The 18485-nt window shown below is 57.2% G+C and overlaps 1 protein-coding gene across 16 annotated transcripts; it reads left to right on the forward strand.

The window, feature by feature from the left end:
* Positions 1–2638: 2638 nt before the first annotated feature.
* Positions 2639–16543, forward strand: LDLRAP1 (low density lipoprotein receptor adaptor protein 1). 16 transcript variants are annotated; one of them, XM_058856517.1, is made up of 11 exons: positions 2639–2799; positions 4307–4449; positions 5982–6094; positions 6953–7067; positions 9404–9476; positions 9775–9858; positions 11281–11411; positions 12867–12901; positions 14468–15967; positions 16013–16098; positions 16174–16543. In XM_058856517.1, exons 1-9 carry the CDS (start codon positions 2715–2717, stop codon positions 14610–14612), a joined length of 924 nt encoding a protein of 307 aa, XP_058712500.1. In that variant the 5' UTR covers positions 2639–2714; the 3' UTR covers positions 14613–15967; positions 16013–16098; positions 16174–16543. The 16 variants fall into 16 exon arrangements, with proteins under 16 accessions (XP_058712500.1, XP_058712499.1, XP_058712502.1 ...); XM_058856516.1 differs by having other exon boundaries at positions 16024–16044; positions 16163–16543; XM_058856519.1 differs by having other exon boundaries at positions 14468–15935; positions 16024–16098.
* Positions 16544–18485: the final 1942 nt, after the last annotated feature.

Here is an 18485-nt window from a genome sequence, read left to right on the forward strand (position 1 = left end):
TCCCAGCAGCTTCCAGGCCATCCTGGCAGGGAAGGATCTCAGTGGAGCTGTTCCCACCTGCACCCAGCAGCAGCCCCTGGCACACTCAGATCTTTATTTGTGCAGTGTTTGATGCCATCATATTTATAATGGCCTTTCTCCATAGATCCCAAAGCATGTTAATTGACTCATTAACAAATTGTTAATGGCTGTGGTAATTGGAGTCCCTAGCATGACTATAAATTGGATTTCCTGCCGGGCTGCAGTGAGGGGTTGGTTTAATTTGGGCTGGGTGGGGTGAGCTGAGGTGATTCCTGAGCTGGGAGCAGCTCAGCCTGTCCTGGGAGGAATTCCCTGGGGGAATTTTGGGATCCTGGGGACAGGGACATCCCCTCCCTGTCAAACTCTGGCTTAATCAGGGCCAGCAAATGTCAATGAGAGCACATTTGGAGTGGCTGGCGTTGTTTTCTCCTTAATGAAATGTCAGAGGAAGGGAAAACAGAGGGAAATGTCAGCAATTGGTGTTTTTATCACCCAGGAATTAGACAGAGCCCTCTCAGCCCATTTATCAGGAGGGAGCCACGTCCTGATTTGCCATAAAAGTGAACATGAGGAGAGAGCAAAGCCTGGCTTTGCTGCCCTCATTAATTAAAGCCGGCAGCAAATGAGCAGCCACCCTCCTGCCACCGGCCTTGGAGCCAGGGCTGCAAATTCCTTGGGAAAAATCAAAAGAATTTCAAAAGAAATTCAGGGCCAGCCCCCATCGGCTGGGAAAACACATCAGCAGCACAAAAACCTGCAGGAGTTTCCCCAAGGTGCAGAGATTCCCTGGAAAGCTGAGTTTATTTCCTCGAGGATGCAAAAACCGCGGATTCCTCTGGTGTTTCCAGGAGGGGAGAGGTGAGGAGAAGGGGAGAGGAGCTGCTGCACAATTCCTGCGTTTGCAGAGCTGGAAATAACCTGGGGAAGAGGGAAGTGGGGACAATAAATGGGGACAATAAATGGGACAATAAATGGGACATGGACAGCAGGAGCAGCCAAGGAGGGAGAACCAGGAGGTTTCCCCCCCAAAAAAATCGCTGCTCTGCAGGCTCAGGACTCCATGAATTAAAAGTAAATAAATAAATTTGATTCTTTTTCCCAGGGCCTGCCTGTCCTGGGGTTTTCCCTCTGGAGGAAAGCCTGGAATCCCACCCAGGGAAATGGGTGTGGAGCAGCAGGTTGGAGCTGCCTTCCCATTTTTTATTTTTCCCTAAAACAAGGACATTTTAAATTCCAGACTTCCAGGGAGTCTGATTGGGATGGATTGAGTGGGAAAACTCCTCCTCTCAGCCCCAAGGGACACCCCAAAAGGAGCTGCAGGGCTCACACGGTGGCATCAGGAACGCTGAGCATCTTCCCCTCAGCAAAGATGTTTTTTTGCACAGAGCAGGATCCGTGGGAGTGCTTAAATTCCTTCCTCACACAGCGATTTTTTGGGATTTTTTGCTTTGGGGTCCCATCACAGTTTTTTGGGTGGCCATGGAGTTTTTGGGACCCTGCACAACTTTGGGATCTCGTGGAGCTTTTGGGACCCTGCACAGCTTTGGGGACCCTGAGGAGCTTTGGGGACCCCACAAATTTTTGGAAACCCCGCGGAGTTTTTGGTATCCTGCAGAAGTTTATGATCCCGAGGAGATTTTGGGGACCTCGTGGAGCTTTAAGGACCCCTCACAACTTTTGGGGTCTCCGCAGAGTTTTGGAGACCCCTCGGGGCTGTTTTTGATCCTGGCAGAGTTTCAGGGACCCCTCACAACTTCGGGGTTTTTTGGGGACCCTCGGGGCTGTTTTTGATCCCGGCGGACCCCTCACAACTTCAGGGTTTTTTGGCGACCCTCGGGGCTGGTTTTGATCCCGGCAGAGTTTCGGGGACCCCTCACAACTTCGGGTTTTTTTGGGGACCCTCTGGGCTGTTTTTGATCCCGCCGGAGTTTAAGGACCCCTCACAACCTCAGGGTTTTTTGGGGACCCCTCTGGGCTGTTTTCGATCCCGCCGGAGTTTAAGGACCCCTCACAACCTCAGGGTTTTTTGGGGACCCCTCTGGGCTGTTTTCGATCCTGGCGGCGATTCAGGGACCCCTTACAACCTCAGGGATTTTGGGGACGCCTCTGGGCTGTTTTCGATCCCGCCGGAGTTTCGGGGCCCCCTCACAACCTCAGGGATTTTGGAGACCCCTCTGGGCTGTTTTTGATCCCGGCAGAGTTTCGGGGACCCCTCACAACCTCAGGGTTTTTTGGGGACGCCTCTGGGCTGTTTTTGATCCCGGCAGAGTTTAAGAACCCCTCACAACCTCAGGGTTTTTTGGGGACGCCTCTGGGCTGTTTTTGATCCCGGCAGAGTTTAAGAACCCCTCACAACCTCAGGGTTTTTTTGGGGACGCCTCGGGGCTGTTTTTGATCCCTCCGGAGTTTCAGGGACCCCTCACAACCTCAGGGTTTTTTGGGGACGCCTCTGGGCTGTTTTTGATCCCGGCAGAGTTTAAGGACCCCTCACAACCTCAGGGTTTTTTGGGGACGCCTCTGGGCTGTTTTTGATCCCGCCGGAGTTTCAGGGTCCCCTCACAACTTCGGGGTGGGCGTGGCGCAGGGCGTGACGCGGTGACGTCACGGCTCATTTGCATGGCCCCGCCCCCGGACGCGGTCAGCGCTGGCGCCTCAGGAAAGTTTGCGGCGGGGCCGGGCCGGGCCGGGCCGGGATGGACGCGCTCAAATCCGCGGGCCGGGCCCTGCTGAGGAGCCCCAGCGTCCACAAACCGTCCTGGGCCGGCGGGCGGCACAAGAGTGAGACCCAGCCCCTTCTCCCCCTCATCCCGCCCGCCTCTGCCCGCTCCCGGCCCCCGCGCTCACTTTTCCCCGCTTTGCGCCTTCTTTTCCCTCGGCTCTGCCCCGTCCGCTCTCTCTCCCCTTCCTGCGGCCGCCTGCGCTCCCCCCTTGCTGCGCTTCAGGGCTCGCTCCTGGCGGTTCTTGGCACTTTTAGCTTCGCTTTTGGCCGCATCCAGCCCGGTGCGCGCCCCTCGGCCGGGGCTGGGTGGGGGCTGTCCATGTGTCCCCGTGTCCCCCTGTCCCGTGTCCATGTGTCCCCCTGTCCCCGTGTCCATGTGTCCCCCGTCCCCCTGTCCCCGTGTCCCCCTGTCTCCCTGTCCCGTGTCCCCGTGTCCCCCTGTCCCGTGTCCCCGTGTCCCCCTGTCCAGCCCTGGAGCCCGGCGGGCACTGGGTGACCTCGTCCCGCTGCTGCCTTCGATCGATGTCCCCGTGGCGAGCGGCCACCCGGGGCCGGGGGGGCCACCCCGCACCCCCCGAGGCGACAACTTGTGGCTGTCGCTGAGCCGATGAGGCTGGCCCGGCGTGGTAGAGCTGGGATTAGGGACAGGCAGCAGCGGGACACGGGCGGGGCTGGCGTGGGGACAGCGGGGGTGGTGTGTGTGACACCTGTGTGTGACACCTGGAGGGGTTGTGACACCTGTGAGGGGCTGTGTGACACCTGGAGGGGTGTGTGACACCAGTGTGTGACACCTGTGGGGGTGTGTGACACCTGAGTGTGACACCTGGCTTTTAGAAACTCTGGCACCCCCCGTTTTCAGCCAGGCCAGCACAGCATCGCACCTGTCCTGAGCTGTTTCCTGCCCCTCTCCGGGTGTGTGGGGTGAGACCCCCGCCCTCCTGCACACCCTGGGGACCCCCTGCCCTTCTCCGGGTGTGTGGGGTGAGACCCCCGCCCTCCTGCACACCCTGGGGACCCCCTGCCCTTCTCCGGGTGTGTGGGGTGAGACCCCCACCCTCCTGCACACCCTGGGGACCCCCTGCCCTTCTCCGGGTGTGTGGGGTGAGACCCCCACCCTCCTGCACACCCTGGGGACCCCCTGCCCTTCTCCGGGTGTGTGGGGTGAGACCCCCACCCTCCTGCACACCCTGGGGACCCCCTGCCCCTCTCCAGCCGCCCTTATCCCGTGTTTAGAGCCCTCCTCCCGGTCCCCCAGCCCTGCAGGGAAGAGTCCCCCGGTGCTTTCAGGGGCTGCAGGTGCCTGATTCACCTCACCTGGATCCCGCCCGGCTTTAGCAGCAAATCCCGGTTTATCCTCCTGGCGATGCTTTGCAGGGTCAGGTCACAGGGTGGCACCGAGCCCTGCGCTCCCCTCGCTTCTCCCTGGGGGTTCCTGAAGGGATGTGGCTGCTGGGAAACGCTTTGGGATTTGGGGAGAGGCTCCCGTGTGAACAGCTCGTGGCTGAAGCGCTGCTGCCTCCCCTGCTCCCAGCTCTGAGTGAATGCAGCCCTTCCTTGTGTCCCCAGAGCTGCCCGAGAACTGGACGGACACGCGGGAGACGCTGCTGGAGGGGATGCTCTTCAGCCTCAAGTACCTGGGCATGACCCTGGTGGAGCAGCCCAAGGGAGAGGAGCTCTCTGCAGCCGCTGTCAAAAGGATCGTGGCCACCGTGAGTGTCCCCTGCTGGCCCTGCTCGGAGGGGGGATCCCACGGGGAAGAGTTGCAGAGCTGGGGGGAGCTGGGATGTGTAATTCCAGCGGTTTGGGATTGCAGCTCCAGGAATTCAGGATTTTGCAGCTCCAGGGATGTGAGGATTACAGCTCCAGGACTTCATGACTTTGCAGCTCCAGGGGTGTCGGGACTTTGCAGCTCCAGGGGCTCAGGATTTTGGAGCTCCAGGAGTTCAGGATTTTGGAGCTCCAGGGGCTCAGGATTTTGGAGCTCCAGGGGCTCAGGATTTTGGAGCTCCAGGAGTTCAGGATTTTGGAGCTCCAGGGGCTCAGGATTTTGGAGCTCCAGGGGCTCAGGATTTTGGAGCTCCAGGGGCTCAGGATTTTGGAGCTCCAGGGGCTCAGGATTTTGGAGCTCCAGGAGTTCAGGATTTTGGAGCTCCAGGAGTTCAGGATTTTGGAGCTCCAGCCCCTCCAGGGGTGTGGGTGGAAGTGCAGACAGCTCCTGGGGAGCCCCTGGGATCAGCCCATGGGATGATGAAGGTGGGATGGGGAAGGCTGGCGTGTGCTGGGCTCTGGCTCCCTGTGATAAGCCAGGGTGTGTGTGAGGAGGCTCTGACCTGCTGGAATCAGCCTGCCCCGGGGCTGGGTCCCCTCAGCAGGGCAGGGACAGCGCTTGGAGCCTGGCCAGCACCGTCCTGAGCTCTCCTTCCCAGGATTTGGGAGGGTTAGAGGGGAAGGGAGTGGGACAGCTTGCTCCAGGTCCCAGCCACTGTCCCAGTGTCACCTCAGAGGGATGGATTCCCAGCCATCCCCCTGATTCCCAGCCCATTTCCAGCTCAGAGCCTCACCAGGCTCTCTCTGGGTAAAATTAACGCTTCTTTAAGCCCTTGTAAAAGTGAATGAGGCAGAGCCCCAGCTGTGCCATAAAGCTCAATGGGGTGGGGAGTGCTGGATCCTCTCCTGGCCAGCAGGGAAAGGAGGGAATTACTCCATGGAACGGGAGCTGCTGGCAGAGCCCTTCACATCTCTGATCCTCTGGGAATGGAGCTCTTCAGTAAAGCCCCGGGGCTGGGCTGGACTCTCTGGGCAGGGCTTTGAGGTGCCCCGGGGGTGGGGCTGAGGATTCCAGCCTGGAGCGTGCTGGATCTGCTGGATGTGGATGATTTTGGGCAGCGAGCTGCAGGCTGAAGGCACCAGGCTGATCAGTAAGAGAAAGCAGCTTGTGAAAGTCTGGTTTTAAGCTGATGTCCTGTCCAGGGTGTGCTTTACCACTGGACTGGGGTTGGTCAGGCCCATCCTGCTCCCAGCACAGCTCCTGGGGACATCCCTGGGGACATCCCTGGGGACATCCCTGGGGAGGTGCTGGGTGGGATGTGTCCCTGCCAGCACAAATCCCTGCTGCAGGGAAGGGAAGGGTTAACCACGCTCTGTCTGGCAGCAGAACCAGCCCGTGGTGATACCAGGGTGCATCTTTGGAGGTGCCAGCGTTAAAATCCCGGGATTTCCCCTCCCTCTTTCCCTCCCAAAGGCAAAAGCAAGTGGGAAGAAGCTGCAGAAAGTGACCCTGAAGGTGTCACCCCGCGGGATCGTGCTGAACGACAGCAGGACCAACGAGCTCATTGAGAACATCTCCATTTACAGGTGGGTTTTGGGCTGCTCTCCATCAGCCCTGGCTGCTGCAGGGGTGTGGGAAGGGAGGTGGGTGAAATTATGTGTAAATAAACTTTGAATGTGGCTTTTTGAAATCCTCTCTCTGCAAACTCTCAGGGGCAGCAAGAGCAGGAGCTGGAGGGGCAAAATGGGGCCTGAAGGAACTTCTGCTGAAAATCCCTCTTCTTCCTGGGCTTTTCTCTGGCTTTAGCAGCTGTTTGGTCAGGAGAGAGGCTTTGCTGGCTGCCAGCTCTTCCCAGCTGGTGGGGGATGATGCTGAGGGACCACAGAAGGGAGCTGAGCCCTCAGGCACAGCCTGAGCTCCCCAAACCTCTCAGCCTGCTGCTCTTCCAGAGCCTGGTTGGGCATTCCAGGGTCAGGCCTGCCCTGCCCAGGGGCTGGGAGAGCCCCAGGGATGCTGGGGATGCTCCAGTGAGGAGGCTGAGCCTCCCTCCCACCTTCCCTGAGCTCAGGAGCTGCTGCTGCTGCTGCAAATCCCAGAGCCTGTCCTGGGCACCTGAAGATGAAATCCCAGGCTGAGAACAGCTCCCTTCTCCTTCCTTATCCTCCAAGGAAAGCCTTCAGAGCAAGGCAGAGCACTTGTGAGGTGCTGGAATCTTCCCTTTCTCTAACCTGTCCTGTCCCTCAAGGTGAAAGAAACTCTTCTCTTCTCTTTGAAGAGCTCACCCTGGCTTCTCTCAGTGCCCAGCTCCTCCTCTCTGGGGGGGAGTTGTGCCAAGCCTGGTGCCCTCCCTGTGCCCTCCCTGTGCTCCCTGCTCGGCCCTGGCAGCCCCAGGAGGGTTTGGAGCCTCTCCCCAGAGCTCAGGGCCGTGTCTTTGTGCCTCTCAGGATTTCCTACTGCACAGCAGACAAGAGCCACGACAAAGTGTTCGCCTACATCGCCCAGAACCAGCTGAATGAGAACCTGGAGTGCCACGCCTTCCTGTGCACCAAGCGCAAAATGGTCAGTGCAGGGGGCTGGGGACAGGGACAGGGACAGGAACAGCTCCCAGGCTGCTGCACCAACCCCTGCAAAGCCCCTCCCTGCAGCATTCCCTGCCCCACTCCCCTGGGAGCAGCATCCTGAGCCCTGGGGGATTTGGTTTGGTGGGATCCTTGCAGCTGGGGCCGTGTACCCGCTCAGGAGACCCCGCTGTGGGATGGGGATGGGGCTCAGAGTGGGGACTCAGGTGTGGGACAGAGTCTGGCTCTCGCTGTGAACCCTCCTGGCATCTCCTGCTGCCGAGCCAGTGCTCCAGGATGGGAAGGGACCTGGTGAGGAGAGGGAGAGGTGGGGCAAGGAGAGCCCTGGTGGAGCCAGAGCTGGGACTGAGCCCCCTCCCCGTGCCAGGGAGGGGCTTCAGGGGAGAGCAAGGGCAGCTCAGACCCCTCTGCCCCCAGAAATCCTTCCCTGCTGCCCCCTGCATGGGGAGTAGGGTGTCCCAAATCCCCTGTGAGGGCCATTCCCACCCTGTGCATGGTCCTCAGGAGCATCCCTGTGCCTGGAGCTCTGTTAATATTCCCTGCCTCTCCCAGCTCATTTTTTTTCCCCTTGGAGAGAATAATGGGAGCTACAAGTTGTCTCTCCTGTCCTCGGCGTGTGCTCCCATCCTTGCACGGCCAAGATAAGCCTCTCTCTGCAAATTAAAATTTAAATCTTCCTGGTGCTAAAAGAATTATCTCAGTGCTACATCAGCTCAGTGCATCCCCCTCCAAATAAAGTTCTTCAAAGCTTTTTGTGGCAAAAAACTAGGAATAATTTCCTTTTTCCTGGTCTGTAACTTGCAGGAGCGTCCTGCTGCTGAGGTGATCCCTACTCCCAGGCTGGGAGCCAGCCCTCCCCAGGGCAGGGTCCCTGGATGCACCACAGCTCCCAGTCACAGGCATATAATTAGTCCATAATTTTAGTTCCTGGGTAATTCTCAGCAGTAGCTGGGTCTATTAAACTTGATTCAGATGTGACAGCTTAAATTGTAAACAGCTGTGAGGAGTTTCATACTTAATTACCATATTTAAGTTTTTTTTTGCCATAAAGCATTTGCACTTCCATCAAGGATGTAAATAGCTCCAACATTCAAATGAGCTCTCCTGCTTGCCAGCCTTAATTGGCACTGATGGCTCTGGGGGTCTCCTTGCCCCCCTGCCTGGCTTTTGGGGGGTGCTGTGCCCTGCCTGTGTCCCCCCAGCCCCTGGCAGCTGGTTCCAGTCCTGGCTCTGGCTTTGTTCTGCTCCCACTTTGGGAAACCAAGCTCAGGATGGAGGCTGTGGGTGTTGGGAGCGTTCCCTGTGCCCTGCTGGTGCTGGGGCTGCTCCTGAGCTCTGCCTGCTCCTCTGGAATTGGCATTTCTGGCCCTGCAGCCAGGGCAGGGCTGGTGGCACAGCACAAACCCTGCTGCCTGTGCCAGGCTGTCCCTCCCGAGCTCTCAGGGCTCTGGGGCTGATCCCTGGGAGCTGTTGGTGCTCCTGGCCTCAGGGAGCTGCAGGGAAGGGCCTGGGGTGGTTGGGTCGTGCTGAGGTGTGAGGAGCAGCTCTGAGAGGCTGCTCTCTCCCCATCCGTCATCTCCAGGGTAGGGACAGGCTGGGACAGGCTGGGACAGTCCAGGACAGGCTGGGACAGCCCAGGGACAGGCTGGGACAGCCCAGGGACAGGCTGGGACAGTCCAGGACAGGCTGGGACAGTCCAGGACAGGCTGGGACAGTCCAGGACAGGCTGGGATAGCCCAGGGACAGTCCAGGGACAGGCTGGGACAGTCCAGGACAGGCTGGGACAGTGCTGGGACAGCCCAGGGACAGGCTGGGACGGGCTGGGACAGTCCAGGACAGGCTGGGACAGTCCAGGGACAGGCTGGGACAGGCTGGGACAGCCCAGGGACAGGCTGGGACAGCCCAGGGACAGGCTGGGACAGTCCAGGACAGGCTGGGACAGTCCAGGACAGGCTGGGACAGTCCAGGACAGGCTGGGACAGCCCAGGGACAGCCCAGGGACAGGCTGGGACAGGCTGGGACAGCCCAGGACAGGCTGGGACAGTCCAGGACAGCCCAGGGACAGGCTGGGACAGTCCAGGGACAGGCTGGGACGGGCTGGGACAGTCCAGGACAGGCTGGGACAGCCCAGGGACAGTCCAGGACAGGCTGGGATAGCCCAGGGCCAGCCCTGTCCCCTCCCTGGCCCAGCCTGCAGTGCCCCAGCAGTGTTGGGTGGCTCTGCCAGCCCCAGCAGTGTTGGGTGCTCAGCTGCAGGCTCACAGCCAGCTAAAACAGAGATTTCAGTGATTTCACCCCTGCCCTGCTCCCCTGCAGGCTCAGGCTGTCACCCTCACCGTGGCCCAGGCCTTCAAAATCGCCTTCGAGTTCTGGCAGGCAGCAAAGGAAGGTGAGTTTCGCTCCCCTCTTCACGTGGAAGCTCGGGGGGTGGCTCTGGTGTTTTCCCAGCTTTCTCAGTGCATTTCCCCCCTGCCTCCCAAATTTCCAGGTTTCTTTTGGCAGCCTTGGAAGTCCAGCCGGATTTTGGCTGCGCTCCCTCCCTGCTGGAGGCCCTGAGGTGCCTGTTGGGATTTTTGCTTTCACCTCCCACGAGGTGATAAAAGCAGCCACAGGTGGCCTGGCAGAGCTGTCCCCATCCCTCCTCCCTAAAATCTGGCAGGCAGTGATGGGATTTCCTTCTTCTGCAGAGAAGGAGAAGCGGGAAAGGGCCATCCTGGACGCAGAAGGGACGAACAGCCCCGGCTCAGAAGCTCCTGCCCGTCCTGTCACACGTGAGGCAGCACAGCAGAGCCTGCTCTGGGCTTGGGGACAGCCTGGGGACTGTCCTGGGCAGGGCAGGGAACGGCCTGAGGGACAGGAGGGTGTCCCTGAGGGACAGGAGAGTGTCCCTGAGGGATGGGGAATTGTCCCTGAGGGATGGGGAATTGTCCCTGAGGGATGGGGAATTGTCCCTGAGGGATGGGGGATTGTCCCTGAGGGATGGGGACTGTCCCTGAGGGACAGGGGAGTGTCCCTGAGGGACGGGGATTGTCCCTGAGGGACAGGAGGGTGTCCCTGAGGGACGGGGATTGTCCCTGAGGGACAGGAGGGTGTCCCTGAGGGATGGGGACTGTCCCTGAGGGATGAGGGGTTACCCTGAACAGGGCAGGGAACAGCCTGAAGGATTTTCCCCAACCAGGGAGGTTCTGGGAGGGTTCTGAAGGCCAGGAGAACATTTCAGAGTTCTTGGCTGCCAGCTGAGTGCTTCCTTCTCGCCCTAAAACATCCCCTGCTGCCACCCCAAATCCGTTTGTTCCTGCCTCAGGCAAATTGTCCTTACGAGCTCAGCCTGGATCTGCACGTCCCAAACTCGGTTTTTGGGGCTGTGTCACACCCCAAACGCTCACCATGCCCTGGGCTGAGGGGGGTGAACATCCAGGTGCCCCCAAGGAAGGGGAGGTGTGTGAAATAAAACAATTAAATCATAAATCCCCTCACAGCTCAGGGCCTGGCTGCCTCTGAGGTGCAGGACCGGGAGAAGTGGGACAAAAGGCTCATCCCCCTCCACGCTGGCCATGGAGATAAGAGGATTTGGCATGGAGAAAAACAGCATTAAACTGGGCTTCCTTCCAGGCTGGCACATCCTGCTTCTTCCTGAAGGCTCAGGCCTGGAGGAATCTCTCCCAAAGGGTGGCACATTGGGATGAGTCCAGCCTGGGGCTGCCATGGCTGATGGAATGAGCTCCAGCACCTCCCAGAGCTGGGATGCTCCAGCTCCCACCCCAGGGCAGGCTGCTGGGGAGGGCTTGAGGCTCCCCAAGGGCTGAACTTCACCCAGGGGGTGAAATTGATTTGTTTTATTGCCCTCAGCCCTATAAAACACCGGTTCAGCTTTGTGGGCCCAGCTGACACTGACCCTGAGTGGGCACCCAGGAGCCTTCCCAAGGGAGGATGGATCCCAAAGGAGGGATGAGCCTGCCCTGAATCCCCCTTGGGAGTCCTCAGGTGCCTGACCTGGATGTGCTGGACAAGCCACAGCCCCTCAGGGCTCAGATTTGGGGTCCCCAAAAGGAATTTGCTGCTGCCCTTGGATTCTGCTCCTGCAGGGAAGGGGTTCCTGGAGGGAAGGGGTTCCTGCAGGGAAGGGATTCCTGCAGGGAAGGTTTGCCTGTGTGTGCTGCTCTCCCCTGATCCCCTCTGTGCTCTCCCCACAGCAGCAGCCACGGGGAATTTGCTGGATTTGGAGGCTCCTGCCAGGTCCCCCCTGGGCAGCAGCACGGAGTCACCACAGCTGGACAACAGCAGCTTCGGGCCCGGCCCCTCGGACAACAACAACGTGCTGTGGGTAAGGCACGGCCAGGAGCGCCCCTGCTCCCCTCCCAGGGCACAAACTGGGACAAACTGGGGGCTGGGGGATGCCTGAGCCGCTCAGGGGTGTTCCCAGAGGTGATCCATGAGTGTTCAGGGCCTGCTGCCCCTTCTGGGCTCGGGGGATAAACTCACAAATGTGAAAAATGCTGCTGGCAGGTAATTGAATATTCCTTCTTCTGGAGCAGCATTTCTCAGTGGTTTGTCACTTAATTGGGAGAGCAACTAACTGCTCTGTTCAGGGGCAGAAATCATTAGGCTGATGGCTTTTGTTTACTGCTCACTAAAACCCGCTTATATTTATGTTCATTGTTAGTCTTATTTCTCCCTGCTCCTGTTGGTGTCTGTGGGAGCTTGGATGGCTTCTTGGAAACGTCCTCAGTCCTGTGGCTGAATTATTTCATGAGTCTCTGATGGAAGAGTGATGATGCAGCCCTGGGTGTGCATCCACCAGGGAGCCTCTCCATAGCCTGCTGCTCTTCAGGCTGGAAGAGGGTGGGGCTGGCTGGGATTTTGGGAAGGAATTCCTCTCTGGGAGGGTGGGCAGGCCCTGGCACAGGGTGCCCAGAGAGGATTTGGCTGCCCCTGGATCCCTGGTAGTGCCCAAGGCCAGGCTGCAGCACTGGAGGTGGGATTTAAGGTTTCCCACCCAAACCATTCCATGGTTCTCTGACCACAAACCCATGAAGCTCCAATTCTCTGGAGCCCCCCTGCCTGCTGGGTTTTGGGGAATTGCAGGATGAGGAATGAAGGGATTGCCTTTGCCCCCCTGCCTGCTGGGTTTTGGGGAATTGCAGGATGAGGAATGAAGGGATTGCCTTTGCCCCCCTGCCTGCTGGGTTTTGGGGAATTGCAGGATGAGGAATGAAGGGATTGCCTTTGCCTGGAGCCCATTCCTTGAGCCTGAGGTTTTGGGTTAAACCTGAAGATCAGCTCTAAGGATAAATCAAATCCTGGGGGCTTATCAGCAATCTCCAATCCTTCCCTGCTTACAGAGTTTTCATACTTTATTTATTAATTGCATTAGGTCTGTAAGTGCATCACAGGATTTTGGGAGCAGCCCTCGCACAGAGCATGGAAAACCTTTCTCCCAAGGAGCTCCAGGGTTTTCCTGGGAGCAGAGCAGAGCTACAGGGGCCCAGAGCTGCTTTTACTGTCCCTGCTGTGCCAGTGCAGGGCTGCCCTCCGTGATCCTGGTGCAGAAAAGCCCCAGGGACTGCTGGATCTCCCTCTCCTGGGAGCAGGGATGGAGGGAAGGGGCTGAGCCTGGAGTTCACCCTTTCCCCTGGAGAGGAGGCAGATTGCAGAGGAGCCCACTGAAGCCAACAGGCACCGATATTTTTCTGTCTGAGCGCAGAGCCAAGATCTCTAAACACACTTTTGTGCAGTTCTCTTAGCAACTACTTGTCTCTCTTTTTATCTCTTAACAAAGGAAATGGATGATGGTCTCGACGAGGCGTTTTCAAGGTAATTCTCATAACTCTCTTCACGAGTTCAGCACGGGGAGCAGCCCCAGAGACTTGGCTGGTGGCTGAGCTTTTAATAATGCTCCTTAATCTAATCAGGGCCGTGATCTGACCTAGGCAGCTGCCCCATCAGTGCCTGGGCTGGTAATTGAAAGATAGGCTTTAAGGCTGCCTGATAAGCCAAATATTTTGACAACCTTTTAAGGACGGAGAGAGGCTGTGTGTGATAGGGAATTTAATTCCCCGAGCAGTTGCTGTGTCTGCTCCCACTCACCGAGGCTTTTTCAGGCTGCTGGTCCCAGCTTCTGGCACTGGTGGCTTTGCTCTTCCCCAGCCCAGAAATTCAGGGGGTGTGGTGTTTATTCCTGGGGTTTATTCCTTTTTCCACTCCAAATTGAAGGCTTCCCTGCCTGTACTGCTGAGCAAAGCCAAACAAACCCATTTCCTTTCGGGTGGGTTTTCCTGGCAGGGTTGGTGTGGTTTACGTGGGTCCCATCCTCCTCTTCCTCCTCCTCTTCCTCCCCCTGGGGCTGGGAGGTGCTGGAGGAGGGAGTGAGGCAGGAGAAGGGTTTGCAGCAGTTCCTGCTCAGCCCTTGGGGTCCCAGGGATGATTTTACAGCTTCCCCTTCCCCACAGCCTCGTCCCAGGGGCTGATTTCTGCCCTGCTCTGTTCTCCCTGCCCCACTGGGGCTGCTTTGGGGCTGCTTTGGGGCTTTGTTCTGCTCTGCTCCACCACCCTCAGCCCCTGCTGACTCAGAGTTTGGGCTGCTCCCACATCCATCCCTGCCACATCATCACAGCTGCACCTTTCTCTTCTTTATCCAAAACTGGGCCTTTTCTCAGGCTCTTTTTGACTTTGTGCCTCCCCCTGGACGAAACCCCAAATGTCTGAGTGACTCTGCAGGATTCTCACACAGCAACAACCCCGGGCTGCTCGGGCTTTGTGTGACATCTGGGATGAAAATGCTGATCCTGGGGCTGCTGAATATCAGCTGGGGCTGCTGAATATCAGCTGGGGCTGCTGAATATCAGCTGGGGCTGTTGAACATCAGCTGGGGCTGTTAAACATCAGCTGGGGCTGCTGAACATCAGCTGGGGCTGCTGAACATCAGCTGGGGCTGCTGAATATCAGCTGGGGCTGCTGAACATCAGCTGGGGCTGTTAAACATCAGCTGGGGCTGTTGAACATCAGCTGGGGCTGCTGAACATCAGCTGGGGCTGCTGAACATCAGCTGGGGCTGTCCTGAGGCAGGGACAGTCCCTGTTCTGGGGCTGGCTCTGGGGAGGAGAGCGCTGCCTTGCACATTCCCGTTGTGCCTGCAGGGGAAATGCTGGGAGAAGGCAGCAGCAAGGCTGCAGCAGGCTGGGGAGTGCTGTGGGTGTCCTGTGGCAGCAGCAAGGCTGCAGCAGGCTGGGGAGTGCTGTGGGTGTCCTGTGCCAGCTCCCCCCGTTGCCTTTTGGCCCTTCCTGAGCGTTCCCGAGGCGCTGGGGGGGTTTGGGGTGGGGAGGGCAGCGCTGGGGCGCAGCAGGGACCGCGTTTCACTCGGTGTTTCTGTGTCCCCCCCAGGCTGGCCCAGTCCAGGACAAACCCCCAGGTCCTGGACACGGGGCTGACTGCTCAGGACATCCAGAGTGCAGAGACTCTGTCCCCTGTGGACTGGAACAAAATGGACCCCGGCACGGCAGAGAAGGACGATCTGTTCATGTTCTGAGAGAGGAGAAGCCCCCCGAGGCCGTGGCCTGGATCCTGCTGGCAGCAGGGAACCTTCCAAGGGCTCTGGAGCAGCTCAGAGGATGTCACAGCCCAGCTTAGACCAAAGCTTCAGAAACCTAACACGGATTTTTATACCTTGCTCTTAGGGAAAGCACGAGATGCCCTGGGAGGTATTTCTTCACAGTTTACAGGTGCTGCTGGGAGGTGTGGGGAGAACCAGGGGGGAGCTGCAGCAGCGCCTGCTCCTCCTGCAAACAGCCCAGGCACCCCCAGAGCCCCTCTGAGCATCCCCCACCCAAGGGCTGGGACGTAATCCAGGGCTCTGGAGCAACACATCACCTGCCTGGGCAGGAGGGGATTTGCAGCAGCTGCTGCCAGTGTGAAATCAAAGAGGGAGCAGAGCTGGAGCTTTTGTGTGAGTGTCTGGGGCACTCTCACGGCTGCCAGTCGCTCTGTGGCTCCCTGTGGGAATTGATGCTTTTTAACCCAAAGACTCTACGAAGTTTTGCACTTTAAAAACTTGAACTGAAAGCAATGGTCCGAATTGTCAAGGTAAGCAGTGCCTGGAGCTTCTCTTCAGAAGCAATTTTACCCAAAAAGAGCCCACCCTGGCCATGCTGCAGCTCTGGCTCCGAGCTGAGCCCTCACCTCCGGCGCGACTCCGGATCCTAAAGCTCCCTCACACCTTTAAAAAGCAAAACCAGCAGGGAGGAAGGATTTGTTCTGCTGAATTCTGCTGGGAAGGGCAGCTTGGGAGGGCCACAGATCCCATGTTCCCAGCCTGAGCCGCTGGGTTTGGCCATCCAGGACTTGTTCCTGCCTCGAGCTGCGGGGTTGTTGCTGAGAGGATGGGGTTGGATCGGGCAGGAGCGATACCTGGCTGTGCCCACCTCTTCTCCCTGACAGCTCCCAGGGGGCTCAGGAAGCTCCATCTACCCCTGGAACTGAAAATCAGCAGTGGAGGTGTAAAGCTTATGCTAATTAAAAGCTTAAGTTTAATGATCCTAAAGAGTCGCGCTGACACCTCGCAGTGTTTGTGGCCTTACATGAAGTGTACTAATCTGTTTTATAGATTTGTAACTTGGGTTTGAAGCACTAATTCGTTCCCCCAGATAGCTCTTTTAGAACTCCCTTAAAACTGCTCTCAGGGAGGGAAAAAAGCCCTCTCTGTCAGCTGTAAGAATTCATTAGGAAGCAGCCCAGTGACTCTGACCAAGATTTGAAATCTGGTTTTTTCCCCCACCCAAGCGTGAGTGTGTGAGAAGGTGTGGAGGACTCGTGGAGCTGACTCATCTGTGCTCTGTGGATCCTGCAAAATGGTGTTTAAAGCAGTTTTGAAGCAGTTTTAAAGCAGTTTTGAAGCAGTTTTGAAGCAGTTTTGAAGCAGTTTTGAAGCAGTTTTGAAGCAGTTTTAAAGCAGTTTTGAAGCAGTTTTGAAGCAGTTTTGAAGCAGTTTAAAGCAGTTTTAAAGCAGTTTTAAAGCAGTTTAAAGCATTTTAAAGCAGTTTTAAGCAGTTTTAAAGCAGTTTTGAAGCAGTTTTAAAGCAGTTTTAAAGCAGTTTTAAAGCAGTTTAAAGCAGTTTTAAGCAGTTTTAAAGCAGTTTTCCATCTCAGGATGGCTGTGCCCAGGATTCCCTGGATGCTGAGTGCAGCAGCAGCCTCCTGGGCTGGCAGGAGCCAGCAGAGCTCGTGCTGCAGGAGCCCAGCAGTGGTTGTAGCCCCCAGGGAGCTCTGATCTTGCAGGAAACTGGGATGGGGTGTGAGGGTTTCTCTGTGCATTGCCCTCTCTCCTTTCCTAGAGGTTCCAGCAGCAGATCCTGAAATCCACAACACTATCTGTGCGTGTCTAGAGTGGGGTTTGGTTTTTTTTTTTTATGCTGTAAAGAATATTCTGTACTGAGGGGAATAAAAACTCTGCCGGTTTTTGGAGCCTCTGTGCTGGGTGACTTTATTTTCCCTTTAATCTGTGGCATTAAAGGCAATTATTTTCCTTAATTTGTGTCTGTGGGTGGTTGGGCTCTGCCTGGCCCTGGTTGATGGCAGGATGAGATCAGGATTGTCCTGGGGAGGCGATTCCAGGAGAGCTGGAGCTGGGCTCTGCTCCCAGGGGATGCACAGGGGGATGCAGCTCCTGGCCCTGGGTGCTGCTGTGGCCTCCAGGTGAGGATGGTGAAGGGGGAGAAGAGGAAGGTCGGTGCTCCAGGCTCACCTGAACATAAAGAGTGACATCAAACCTCCCCAAACCTCTCCACTGGCAGTTCTGAGTCACAAAGGGCTTTTATCTGGGGGCAGCTGAATTTGTGCAGTTTCCCTGTGGATGGAGAGAGCCCAGCAGAGCTCTGGCTGCTCAAAGATCCTGCAGGAGAAAATCCTGGAGAAATCCCTTTGGCTTTCTGTGCCACCCCTTCCCTCTGTACCACCAGAGAGGTGAGGAGGGAAAAGATGGATTTGAAAAGCTCAGCTTTAAAGGCCACAGAGCTCAGGGCAAGACTCCAGTCCTGGCTGAGGGAGAGGGGTGGGAAGAGCCTTGCTGGGATGGAGCCAGCAGGTGACAAAAGCAGCATTTAAACACCAAATTATTCCCCAAACCCCTCGTTTGTCCCAAACTTTCACCAGCACAGTTTCAGAGCACGGGGGATTCTCCTTCCTCTCCCTCCTAACCAGACACTGCAAACTCCACATCTCTCACTTTCTGCCTCCAAGAGGTTTTTTTTTTTTTCCACCTTTCCAGCCCTCACCATCAGCAATTCCTTCCTCAGCAAACACTGCAGCCTCCACAGCAGACTCCTCCTGACGTTCCCTGCCAGCCACAGTTTCTGTCTCAGCTGCTCCCATCCCTCTCCAGGCCAAGTTTTTGGTTTCAAATCCTGCCTGAGGATTCTTTGCAGCTTTTTGTGTCTCTGTGTTTCCATCTGCCTGCGCTGGTGCTGCTGGAACGGCCCCAAAGGCGCTGCTGGGCACGGCTTGGGTGAGCTCCGAGCCCTCCTCCTTCCCAGTGCTCCCAGTGTCACCTCCCAGTGCTCCCAGTGCTCCCAGTGTCACCTCCCAGTGCTCCCAGTGTCACCTCCCAGTGCTCCCAGTGCTCCCAGTGCCACCTCCCAGTGCTCCCAGTGCTCCCAGTGTCACCTCCCAGTGCTCCCAGTGTCACCTCCCAGTGTCACCTCCCAGTGCTCCCAGTGTCACATCCCAGTGCTCCCAGTGTCACATCCCAGTGTCACACCCTCACTCCCAGTGTCACATCCCAGTGTCACTGAACCACTCCCAGTGCTCCCAGTGTCACCTCCCAGTGCTCCCAGTGTCACCTCCCAGCTCCCAGTGTCACATCCCAGTGTCACATCCCAGTGTCACAGGGCCACTCCCAGTGTCACCTCCCCTCTCCCAGTGTGACATCCTCACTCCCAGTGTGACATCCTCACTCCCAGTGTCACCTCCCCTCTCCCACTGTCACCTCCCAGTGTCACTGGGCCACTCCCAGTGCTCCCAGTGTCACATCCTCACTCCCAGTGTCACATCCTCACTCCCAGTGTCACCTCCTCACTCCCAGTGTCACATCCCTGCTCCCACTGTCACCTCCCAGTGTCACTGGGCCACTGCCTGGATCCCAGCCACCACCCCCAGGTCGAATTAATGGAATAAATTGTGTAAAAGTCCTAAATCTGCTCCAACGTGGCAAATTCTGTCACTTCTCCAGCACAACTGACAGCAAGGAATAAAACAATTGCGTCTCTGGCATTTTTTATTACTTTTAACGTGCTGTCTTTCCCTTTTTTTTTTTTTTTGGTGAGTTACTGGAAATTTAAATGATAATGGTATGCTTCACTTAAAGAAAGTATCCATAGCAACAGGAACATCTAAATTATTGCAGGCTGAT

The sequence above is a fragment of the Poecile atricapillus genome, chromosome 24, assembly GCF_030490865.1.
Source record: "Poecile atricapillus isolate bPoeAtr1 chromosome 24, bPoeAtr1.hap1, whole genome shotgun sequence".
NCBI lineage: Eukaryota > Metazoa > Chordata > Aves > Passeriformes > Paridae > Poecile > Poecile atricapillus.